This window comes from Molossus molossus, unplaced genomic scaffold (assembly GCF_014108415.1).
Source record: "Molossus molossus isolate mMolMol1 unplaced genomic scaffold, mMolMol1.p scaffold_m16_p_15, whole genome shotgun sequence".
NCBI lineage: Eukaryota > Metazoa > Chordata > Mammalia > Chiroptera > Molossidae > Molossus > Molossus molossus.
In genome coordinates, this window is record NW_023425350.1 from 18,125,678 (window position 1) to 18,137,320 (window position 11,643).

The 11,643-nt window shown below is 56.5% G+C and overlaps 1 protein-coding gene across 1 annotated transcript; it reads right to left on the reverse strand.

The window, feature by feature from the left end:
• Window positions 1-2,029: 2,029 nt before the first annotated feature.
• Window positions 2,030-10,902, reverse strand: PCARE (photoreceptor cilium actin regulator). Its single transcript, XM_036263236.1, has 2 exons — window positions 6,943-10,902; window positions 2,030-2,322 (listed from the first exon to the last, which is right to left on the reverse strand). The coding sequence occupies exons 1-2, from the start codon at window positions 10,629-10,631 to the stop codon at window positions 2,139-2,141; spliced, it is 3,873 nt and encodes a 1,290-aa protein (XP_036119129.1). The 5' UTR covers window positions 10,632-10,902; the 3' UTR covers window positions 2,030-2,138.
• Between the last annotated feature and the right edge of the window lie 741 nt (window positions 10,903-11,643).

Genomic DNA, 11,643 nt, shown 5'->3' on the forward strand with positions numbered 1-11,643 from the left:
CCCCATGTTGTATCCCCATTTCATCAACCATGTCCCTGCCCAGTCTCCCTGCAGCTGGGGTTGTGCTAAGTTCTTTAGGCCTCTGGAATCCTGCCCCTAAATCCTAGCACAGGGCGGCTGCACTTTCTGACTAGTTTTCTGGCCTGGGAGCTAGGTCTCCCCGCACACACGGCTTGCTCCCTGCATGCCCAGCCTACCCAGCCCCCACCCCATCTCGTTACCCACGCTGCAGGCCTAAGCTGAACACAGACTGCCCAGTTTTATATCAAGCAGGTTTCCTAAACCTGATGTTCTCACACATGTACCTCACCCTGCCCTGCCCGGGCAGCTGCACTTCCTCCCATTTCCTGCAGCCCAGGCAGTTCCCAGGGTCCGCCCTCAAGCTCAGGGGTGTGGCTGGGCCCCCAGCACCCTGCTGCCTGAGCTCTACTCGGAGGATTAGCGCAGCTACAGAGCAAACTCAGGCATACAGCTGGGCACACGCGGGCATTTCCTAATACCCCGTGGCCTCTCTTGGTAGTTTAATCACTGTTCCTTGGGTGCCTCTGAAGAGTGATCCCAGTCACCCCTATTTTAGTAACTGGCCAGGTCAGGATGGGATTCATTTGCTTGGACCTGTGGCCTATCCTGGGGGAGGTTGCTTAGTCCTCGGGACCCAGTTTAATATGTTCTTCAGTCATGAGCTACTTCAATAAGAAAGGAGTTGAAGTCTATAATTTCCCCAAACTTAAAAAATCAGTTTTGCAGCAGATCCAGAGGGTTGCCTCTTAGCTGTACCCCGTGGGTGAGAATTCTTGTCTTGTGACAACCCACTGAGCCGGCATTCAATCACCCAGTTGCTGCAGATTCTTTTCTAAGTGGAAAACTCTCCATAGCCTGCAGTGGAGGCGTTCCAAGGTCTGCAGCAAACACCTAGCTCAGTGGCAGAAGCAAGGTTTTGGCACAAATGACTGTTCTTCACCTCAACGCCAGCAGAAGTTCTGCGGGACCGGAGAGATGAAGGTGGCCAGGAAGCCCCTGGGGGAGGTGATGCATGTACTCAAGAGCTTACCTACACATCCCCTGAGCCTCGGCCCCCACAGGGCTTGGAAACAGGCAGCCTCGTTTGGGAGGCTTGGTGGAGCCCACTCTGCCTGAGGCAGGTAGATGTGGGAGCTTGGAGAACAGGCAGCCTCGTTTGGGAGGCTTGGTGGAGCCCACTCTGCCTGAGGCAGGTAGATGTGGGAGTTTGGAGAACAGGCAGCCTTGTTTGGGAGGCTTGGTGGAGCCCACTCTGCCTGAGGCAGGTAGATGTGGGAGTTTGGAGAACAGGCAGCCTTGTTTGGGAGGCTTGGTGGAGCCCACTCTGCCTGAGGCAGGTAGATGAGGAGGGTGGAGCATGTGAGACCACCTCGGAGACAGTTAGCCCCAGGCCACCTGGTGGTTGGAGTGGGCTGGACGCGTGGTGTTTGGGGCTTTGGTGCTGAGCTGGAGACGGGGGAGACGAAGGAAGGTGGGTGGGACTGTGTGTCTTCATCTCTGGAGCAACCAGCTTCAAACAAAGTCATCTCGGGGACTCGAATTCTGTGCCAGTATTTAACCTGAGACAGACATAGCTTGCCACACAACCGCAGGACTGGGTCGGCGTCTGGAGGGAGCGCTGGGCTGCTCAGGAGCACTGAGATGTAACGAGACAGTAGATCCCAGTGCCGCGCGCCAGGTCCCATTTGTGCTGCGTGACCTCAGGCAAGTCACGGGGTGGAGGGTGCTCTGGTTTTCTTACCTGGAGAGTGGCAGCTGCTTCGCTTGTTGTTGGGAGGGTACAATGATTTCAGGGAGCTGACCCAGGTGAAACATCGGGCCCGTCAAGCATGTGATAACACATTTCCCCTAAATTAAGGCCAGTGCTTGAAGGAGTAAGAGTGTCGTTGTGGGATCCAAAGTTACAGTTAACTTTTGGACCCCAAGGCAAACCAGGAGCTGGGACTGAACACGTGACTGTTTATAATTAGCAGACCTGCCGGGCCGTGCACCTCTCAGGCCTGTCCAGAACAGCTTAGGAGCGGTTGGCCCACCATCTATGGGGCAGCCTGACGCATGGCTGTCACCCTTTGCCTTCTGGGGTGACTGGCATCAGTGTGACTCTGTTGGCCAGCCTGTCAGGCCACTTCCTTCTGCTGGGGCTTGTCCTGGGTGCGGCTGGCACTGGCCTCCCGGTGCAGCCCGTGGCCCAGCACGCAGAGCTCTGGATGGGATGCCGACCTGCCGGTGTCCTTCGGTTCTGGGGCCCAGGGGCTGCCCCACAGCTCTGTGCCCTTCCGGGGGCTCTCCTCACTGCTGTGGCTGAGAGAAGGGACAGGGGTAGTCAAACAGTCCTCCTCTGTTCCTCTGCCCCACCCCCGCCTCCACCCTACCTCTCTGTTCCCCCACCCACAGGCCCGGTGGACCCCTGGTGCCCAGGCCTCTGCCTCTCCCTGTCAGGGTTGCCTGGCTGGTGCTGTCCTCGTGCGTGCCCGGGCACTGTGGAGCCAAACTCCTAGAGTTTCGACGGGCAGGTTGAGTCCTGTTCTTCCTCTCATGCCCAGGATCCTGCCGCTCTGAGCTAAGCCCCGCCCTCGGGAGCCCTGGGAGCGAGCTCTCACTTTGTTTTTAAAGCATTTCTCACTTAATAAAGGGCTAGGCTCAGCCAGATGAATTAAAAACCACACCGACAATAACAGCCCTCCCGCCAGATCCACCCTGCTTTGCCCAGATGCCACCCTCTTCCTGAATAGAGTGAAATGAAACTGCTTGGCCAGGGCTGGCATTTGGCTAGAACAGACCTTCCTGGCTGCTGGGTGAGGGTGAGCGGGACTTCGAGTGGGAAGGGCCGTCCAGTGTGCCCTGGGAGCGCAGGGTGGAGGGTGGTCAACACCAGGAAGCAAGCTGGGGCCAGAAGGGGGACCAGCTCCCAAAGCCACACTGGCTGTGTGCATGGAGGTCCGAGTCTGGCCATCTGGGTTCAAGTCCCAGCTCTTCCACTGACTAGCTGTGTGACCTGTAGCATGTTCATTAATCTCTCTGATTCCCTTTTGTGTAATAGTACCCATCCCACAGGGCACGCAAAGGTATCGACCGTGGGTGAAGCGTGCAAAGCTCTCCGCGTGCTGACTAGCCGTGCTAAGTGCTCGGTGAGCGGCCAGCTGCCCCTCTCGTGCTGCTCTGGCACATGAGTAGGAAGTCACACCTAGAAAGGACCCTTGGGACCACCCTGTCACGCTGTAGGCAGGCACCCGACAGTCGGAGCGTCTCGCTCAGTCACCTGCCAGGATAAGACACAGCTCCCCCAGGCACCGACCAGGAGGCCCTTCTCTCTGCCTGTGACAGCATTTCTTGACTATTCCGTGAGCTCTATTAGGCAGTGTGCCCAGATCTGTGTGGTTAGGCTCAGGTGGATGTCGATCCAGTGGAGGACAAGTTTGAGTTCGGACCCTGCCGGGATCGAGGTGGGAGGAATAGGAAGTGAGGGGGAGTGGGTGTCAGACTGGCCACGTACATGATTGTCAGGCTGTGAGGGACCCACCACGGTGCTGAGTGCCAGTCTCAACCCTGTTGGGATCTGACCCCATCACAGGTCCCTGCAGGACCCGTGACTTGTGGGCCACAGCTCACACCTTTCTTCTCCCTGCTCCCCGGGAGCGGCTGGCAGGAGTGGGGGGCACGCCCAGGGCAGCGGCTGTGGCACAGTTGCCCCTGGAGGCTGACTCCAAGGTCTGACAAAGAATTTGGTCCTAGAACTTTCCCACGCCGGCTGGCTTCCACATCTGCGTGGAGCTCAGGTTAGGAGATCAGTCCTCCTAGTCGCCGCCACGTGGCTGTGGTTCTGCAGGTTCCCAGCACTGCTGGGGAGCGGGCTCCCTGGGGAGCCTGCTCCACGAAATGGGGTGCGGTTCTGCAGAGGGACCCTGCCGGGGGAGCCCAGTCCCGGGAAAGACTGGAAGCACCGTCGTTAGGGGAGAAAGTATGGACCCTTCTCACAGTGCCCCGCACGCAGAGACCTTGAGACCGGCACTGCTACCAGGGGACTTGACACATAGCTAACAGTTGACGCTCAGTAACAGCTTTGTGGGTACGCCTCTGGGACCGTTCCCAATCCCCTGAGCCCCAGGATCCGGAAGATATAAACATCATCATTTTTTTCCATAAGAGGAGCTTGTGCCGAGCACAGGATGACCTGAGGGGGTCAACACCAGCTGCGGACCAGTTCATCCCGCAAGCCTGCCTAAGCTGCCAGGTCCCCCGGGTGTGGTCGTGTCCCTGCAAGTCCCTGCTTGAGGAACCAGCCGGTTCTGAGCGGTTTCTGGCTCTGCCACTGGCTTGTCAGCTTGTCACATGATCAGTTTCCTGGTATAGTTTCCCGTGTGCAGCGGGGCAGGCAAAAACGCTTGTCCTCTGCAGGGTGGAGAGCGCTCCCGTTCCCACAGCTGGCGTGCCTCCACTCCCAGACTCTGACCTTACAGGGCGGGGTGGGGGCTGGGCGGGCAGGGAGCGTTCCCCCACCACGTTCATCAGCTGCAGTTCCACCGCTGGGACCGGCTCATGGGTGTGGCCTTTCAGATGGGGGATTGGTGTGAGTCATTATGTGACCTTCCACGTGACCTTGGGACGTTACCTGTTTATGAATCCTTCTCTCTCTTTCAAGCTACAAGTCCTTACCCCACCCACCCCAAGGTCTCCAAGTACTGAGATTCAGGACATAAAACAGCCTTTTAGGCTGCCCTTTCTGAGGGCCAGCCTGAGAGAAAGGCATTCTTTTCTTCTTGAACCATTTTATGTTGCTTTATTACTGCTCCTGGCGTTTTAAAATGTTAGCGTTTTTAATTAATGCCATTTGATTGTCCGGCCCCTTCCAGCTCGGCTCCGGAAAGGCACCGTTTTAGGGATCTAATCACCCAGTAAGTGGCTGGCGTGAAGAATAATGTGCTAACGTTCACAGAGGTTCTCAGACGAAAGGCGCTGTGCTGCTGTCGGAGGCTCGTTTTAGATTTAAGAAAGGAGCCATGTTCTATTAAGATTCTTGCAAAAATAATCAATACTTCATTTCTTTCAAGTGGCTGGGGAAGTTTATAGAACTATAATAATGCACAACTTTCCCGAGATAATATCTTTATTTAAAATTGACTGCGGAGGACTTCATAAAAAATTACCATTTATGCCCCGACAGATTGTGAAGTCAGTAATGTGCATCACTGCAAAAATTAACTGCTGATTTGCCCGATCGTGAGCAATGCATAGATAGCTGGGACTGGTGCTGGTTGAGCTTTGTCTGATCTGATATCCAGTAACGTTGATAACAGGTCCTCTCTAATGGGCCTTAGATTTATATTTTTTCCCCACGCCACGGTTCTGGAAGAGACATATTTCTCTACCCATTCTGCAAAATAGCCGCTTGAGCACACCAGTCCGCTCAATGCTCAGGCAGGCTGGACTTTGCTCCTGGCCTGTGGCAGCCGTGTGCCCAGGCCTGTCTGCATGGCTGGGCCAGTGGCATGCAAGTCCATTGCCCTCATGAAAAGCACCCTTAGAACTCAGTCTGCCAAGGGCAAGGGTGGCAAGCCTACCACCTGGGTTCTGGTGCTTGGTGCTGATGGGAATCTCCTTCCTACTCTCCAACTTCTGAAGGGGGAGGGGAGGACAGGGGCCTGGATTGGAGAAGTGAGGGCTGGTCCTTGGGGGACGGGAAGCTAAACATTTATATTCCACACCTCCAGGACCAGCTCTTCTCAAGACGGGTCCCCAGGGTGTCCCTGGGACCCTTTCCGTGAGGGCGTCTATGAGGTCAAAACTATCCTAATAGTAATGCTTCGATGTTATTGTCCGTTTCACTCATTCTTCCATGACTGTAGAGTGGAGTTTCCCCGTCTACGTGATGTGTGCTATTCCGGCAGCCTGACTGCAGAAACCCCTGAGAATCCAGCTGTCCCTGTCAAGCCACCCGCTAAGGAGACTGGTCAGAGTGGGGGACGGTGCCACTCCGCACGAAATTGTTTTGTGGTGGAAAACATAGTTAACTTTCACAAGAATATATTATTTGTGTTAACGTATAATGGGGTCATGTTTGTTTTAAAAAGTAATGAATAAATATTTCAAATGCCTCTTAATTGTAATTTATAATACAATAAAAAGTGATGGAGCCCTGGCCAGTTTGGCTCAGCGGTTAGAGCGTTGGTCTGTGGTCCGGAGAGACCCGGGTTCGGTTCCCGCTAAGGGCACGTACCTCGGTTGCAGTTTGTCCCCGGCCCTGGTTGGTCGTGCGGGTGGCAGTCACTCGATGTGTCCCTTTCACATCGATGTTTCTCTCTCTCTCTCTCTCTTCCTCTCTCTCCCTCCCACTCTATCTGTACAAAAAATGGAAAGTGTCCTCAGGTGAGGATTAAAAAAAAAAAAAAAAAGTGATGAATCTGCTACACACACACACACACACACACACACACACACACACACACAGGCTCTTTTGGGTGCTCAGTAATTTTGAAGAGTTTAAAGGGGTTCTGGGACCGACAAGGTGGAGAACCTTGCACCTTGATGCTGGGCTAACTGCAGAAAAGCAGAAACGACAGAAACCAGGCTGCTGGTTCTGACAGGGTGACAGTGACCCCACCAGGGGGCAAGTCATGTGGTCTGGTCCCCCCCTCTTAACTAAGGGCTGTGTGCTGGACTAACGTGGCTGTTCTCATCTTTATTTTTAATAACAGCAGAACCTCTTTTCAATGAACATCTCAGGAACTTGAAATGAGTGGCAAGTAAAAGCTCAGTGGCTCAGAGTTGCGGGGGACTCGTGGGGGGTGGCTGGACATTTCTGACCCTTTCTTCTAATTTCCTCTTTCCTTGGAGCGCAGTTTGAAAGCTACTGACCTGTGAGATCCTAAGGACCCGTCGGCTCTGTTCCTGTAACCAGGGGCCATGGCCCGAGGACGCGCTTACCTGCTCTGGCCAAGCTGGGGTTCACAAGCTTTGCTGGTGGCACCTGGGACAGGCAGGCGGAGGCGGACACCCGGCTGGCGCTCAGAGGCTGTTCTTCTGACGAAGGGCTGAGGGTTGAGGGCACACAGAGTCGTTCCCCGCTGTGAGCCCCCCCTCAGGCGTGGCCCTAAGCGGCTCCTCCAGCATCCTGTGGGCGGCTCACGAGGTGCCCCCGCTTCAGGCGGCAGCGATGGAGTGAGTGGGTGGGCTGTTGAGAATGGTGATTTAGCCTCAAACAGAGAGGAGGTGGCAGGACAAAATATGGGACCTGTGTTCCCAGATGCTGTGGCCGTGGCTGCCCGATTGTCTTCAGAATCTCTTGTTTCCTTGTGCCCCTGAGTGGGGGACCCTGGCGGGGGTGGGGAGGGACCAGAGGGAGGGGGACTTGCTTCTGTGCACGGGGTAGGCGGGCTGGAGATCCTGTGCTGAGCCAGTGGGCTCTCAGGGGGAGGGCTGGGCAGCTTGTGCTGGGGTAGCGGGGAAGCTCCTTTCGTCACTGTTGGGGGGCTTAGTGTCCTGGGGCTCGCCAGGGGGCTGATTGTTGGGCTGGGGGACCCATGCACAGAGGGGACACTTGGGCGAGCTGGTCGGTGAGAGGAGGGCAGGCTTGGGTGCCTCTTGTCTGTTCTGGGGGCCCAGTGTGCCCTCATAGGAGAGGCCTTCCCGGCCAGTGGGCAGCTTCTCTCTTGGCTCTGCCTTGGAGCCTCAGAAGAATGTGGCCCCCGAATTGGTCTGGGCAGGCTGGGTTCCGAGGTCCTGTTCTGCCCTGCTGCGTGGCTGGAGTGGTGCCAGGGGGCTGCCTTCCGGGGCTGCTTGGAGGGGCTCGCAGCCCCGTCCGCTCGTGCCAGCCTCGGAGCCCCGCCGTCCTCCATCTCTGGGCTTCCGCCGGCTGCTGGCGGGGCCCTGAGGTCCAAGGCCAGCTTTCCAGGACTGCAGCCGCCTTTGCTGCTCCCTGGCCCTGTGCTGCAGGGCCTGCTGGGGGTGGCCGTGCTCCTGCGGGGCAGCAGGGCAGCGGGGCTCATGGAGGCTCTTAGCTTTGGGGAAACCCACGTTCTCCGGGCAGGACCAGCCTCTTCCAGCCCTGACACATGGGTCCCTTCAGGAAAGCTCCCTGCCGGCTTGCTGCTTTCGGGGGGCTCCAGAGACGTGAATGATTTGTCCATCAGGATTTCCAGAGGCGGGGGAGGGAGGTGCTTTGGGTCCTCCTCTGCTTCATAGTGGAGGTCCTCACTCACCGATGCTGTTGACAAAGGGAGACAGACAGGAGCTAAGGGCCTCCAGCCTGGGCCCGCTGCTGGAGAAATTCGGGGCTTTGGATACAACGGGGCAAGCCCCCTGTAAATGGGAAATCTGGGAAGCAAGATGGGGACCCCCCACTTCTTGAGGCAGGGGCTCAGCCCAGAGTCCGTGGACTCCCCCAGTGTCTGCAGACTCTCAGTGGGACTGAACGTTTCAATGAGTTTTTTGACTGACGTTCTGGTGGGATGGCCCCTGACGTCCCAGTCCTTGGCCCTGGGAGCCTCACCGGCTCTGTCCCCTGATGGGCCGGCACCCGGAAGCCCCTCAGCTTTCCCCTGCCAGGGCTGTTCACCCTGAGGGTGGGGACTGCATTTCTGCAAAATGCTCCTGTCCTGACTTGGCAAAATGCTGAAATTCTTGCTCAGAGATGCCTTCAGCTTGCTGACAGTGCTGCTTGGGGCTACGCTGCTGTGGCTGCCGGGCTTCAGAGGCGCTGCTCTGGGCTGCAGGGCCTGCTCCCTGCTCCGCCCCTGCCGCTGGGCGCGCCGGGCACGCAGGGCGTAGAACACCTCCAGCCGCTGGCCCAGGTCTCTCTGGACCCTCCGCAGCTCCTGGAGGGAGGGCTCCTCCCCCTGCTTCTTAAGACATGCCTCTGACTGGGACCTCCTCTGCCTCTCGGGGGCCCGCTCACTGCCACTGACCAGGCTAGGTCTTGGTGGGACCACCGTCCTCTCCTCCTCCTCAGCCCAATCCTCGTGCCCAGAGAACACAGGGACAAACTTGATCCGTTCACTGATGGCTTCCTTCATCTTCAGAATCATTTCCTGTGCTTGGAGGCTCCTAAGCCCCCTGGGGTGTGGCTGAAATGGGCTTTCCGGGCCAGCAGGTGAAGACCGAGGCCTCAGATGGAAATTGTCTTCTTCCTCTGTGCTGCTGCCTCCCACTTCACTGAGGGATGGGGTACGCACCAACCCAGAGCCTTTAGAAAGATGTGCTTCTGTGGAGATCCCAGCCCCAGAGGAGTCACTTGGACTGCCTTTGCCCAGCCCCAGCGGCCTGGAGGTAGCATCTTCTGGGCCTGAGCTGGAGGGACCCAGGCTCCCTGCTCCACCCTGTGCTGCTGGATGAACCTTTGCCATAGGAGGCTTTGAGAGTGGGCAGTCCTGGAATCTGTCTGAACACATCCAGAATGGGCTTTGCTGCCAGGCATGTCCCAACAGTCTGGCCTCCCCTGTGGGTGAAGTCCCTGGCTTCCATTGTGCAGGCTCCGCCATTAAGTCCAAGCTGGCTTGCTTGCCCAGCTTGTCCGCCAGGTGCACAGACTCATTGTCCGCACCAATGCCACTGTCCTCAGAGCACAAGGGTAGACCCTGTGCCCCAGGGTCACTGTGGCCACTCGCCAAGCTCTCTAGCTGCCCCAGAGCCCTTAGGAGGTGCTCATCCACACTCCTCTTCGTGCTCAGCTTATTTCCCAAGTGGCCTGCAGTGGCTTGGAGGTAGCTGCTGGAGCTCTCCAGGAAACTACTGGTGAGCGACGCCACCGTGCCACTGAGCCCCTGCAGCCTGCTGACCGTGTACTGCAGAAGCTGCTGCAGGAGATCTGGCTGCTCCGGGGGCTCCCCTTTCCTCAACGGCCAAGCCAGATCCTCCTTGACTTCCCGGAGGAGCACTTCTCCATCCTTGGAGATCTCCCCCAAGAGCTGGTTGACCTCATCAAAGCACAGCAGCAGGAAGCTGACCATGGGCTGCAGCAGCTCCTGGGTCTGGGAGACCTGATGGGCGAGGCTCAGAATTGCCTCGTATTTGGAGAGGCAGGAGTGCAGGTAGGTGTAAGCGTGCTGGTGGGCCTGCACGAGGGGCTCGGGAAAGTCTACTTTGCCTGCAGACCCCCAAGCAGGAAGGGTGGTTTGGCAGCTAAGATCCTGTTGCCCTGAGCTGTGGTATTTTGGCTTCTTTTCCCACATGGAGGTCTCCCGGGTGTTGCTTTCTGCACTGTCTTCCCCAGACAAGGCTGCCCCTTGAAACTCCTGGGAGCTCTGTGTCTTGAATGGAATGTCCTTAGCCAGGTAGCTTTGTAATTTGTTCAGCTGGGATGGGGAAGTTTTGGTTTCTGGGACCAGCCCTTCCAGATCTTTCTTTTCGCCTGTTGTGGAATCTCTTGCAAGCTCACAATGACCTTCAGCCATGGTTGGGGTCCATCTGGGACCTGGCTGAGCCTCTGTGAGCCTCTGTCCCTGGGACAAGTCCCCCCCAGAGTCATAGCAGGTGGAGCTTCGGACCAGCAAAGGGGTGGAGCATCTCTCACTGCCACCCCAACTTCCTGGCAGAATTGATTTGGGCTTTTTAAAAAACTGGATGCCACTCTTAGCCACGGTGTTCACAATGTCACTGTGGGAAGGTGTGCACCCCATGACTTCAGCTTATCATCATCTCCCACCCTCAAACCCTCATCATTTCCAGAGGATTATATTTGAAATAGCAAAAGGCAGTCTTACTAGTCCATCCAGGCAATTCCAGGCCAGAATCCTTTGAAATCCATGGGACCGTGTCCTCCACTCGGAATGCGCTCTCTCACGTCCCCGGCCCCCTGCGGAGGTGCTGGCGCCTGCTGGCCTGTGCGGTTGGGCCTCTGGACCCTCCCCGGCCCGCGAGCAGCAGGGCGGTTGCGAGGGACCTCGGGCTCATGGATTACAGGCCTGTGTTTTGCTCATGTCCTGACAGATGTGGATGGCAAGCGGAACTATAAGCCTATTAGGTTAATCATGCCCTAGCCAGTCAGCACTCCCAGTGTGTTCTAATATAGAACTTCTCAGCACTTACTATCTTGGGAAGCGGATTATTTTTGCACGTGCTTATGCTTTTAATTCTGTTCAGACGCCTGCCATAGCAAACCTAGAGAAATGAGCCATAATTGCAAAAGGCTCTGGAAGAGACACGTTTATGGAAAAGAAGCAAGGGCTCACCGATGACAGTTCCTGGCAGAGAAGTGACCTTCACCGTGTAATAAGGGCAGACCAGCTGAGTGTGCTCCAACCTACTATTCTCGAGAAGACCCCAAGCCTCTCAACAGACGGTAATGAAGTCATACATTCTTGTTTGGGTGCCTTAGAAAAACACCATGACTCTAGTGCTGGAGAACTTTGCTAAATAAGACGGTGAATAAAGAAGGCAATGTGGCATTTCCTTGACACTAGAAAAGTGAGTTAGATAGCAGGGAAGCCGTCCTCCTGGTCTGGAGGGGGAAGCAGAAAGCTCACTGCCATTTGAAGCTCAAGTCTAGTCACCACGGACCATCGAGGCTCTGGGAGGCAAGGGGCTCACAGGATGAGGCTTCTCACTACACCGTTCTCAGCAAGGTGCAAGCTGGCACCGGGCAGTAGAGAGCCGGTAGGTCACTAAGAGTAGGACCTAAGAAAAAAGTAT

Bases quoted from the DNA above. Each gene is read 5' to 3' on its own strand.
- PCARE (XM_036263236.1), bottom strand. From the start codon at position 10,631: ATGGGGTGCACACCTTCCCACAGTGACATTGTGAACACCGTGGCTAAG. The intron at 2,323-6,942 runs GTAAGCGCGTCC...CCCTTCTCTCAG, and splicing joins CCCCAGCTTGGCCAGAGCAG to CCACAGCAGTGAGGAGAGCC.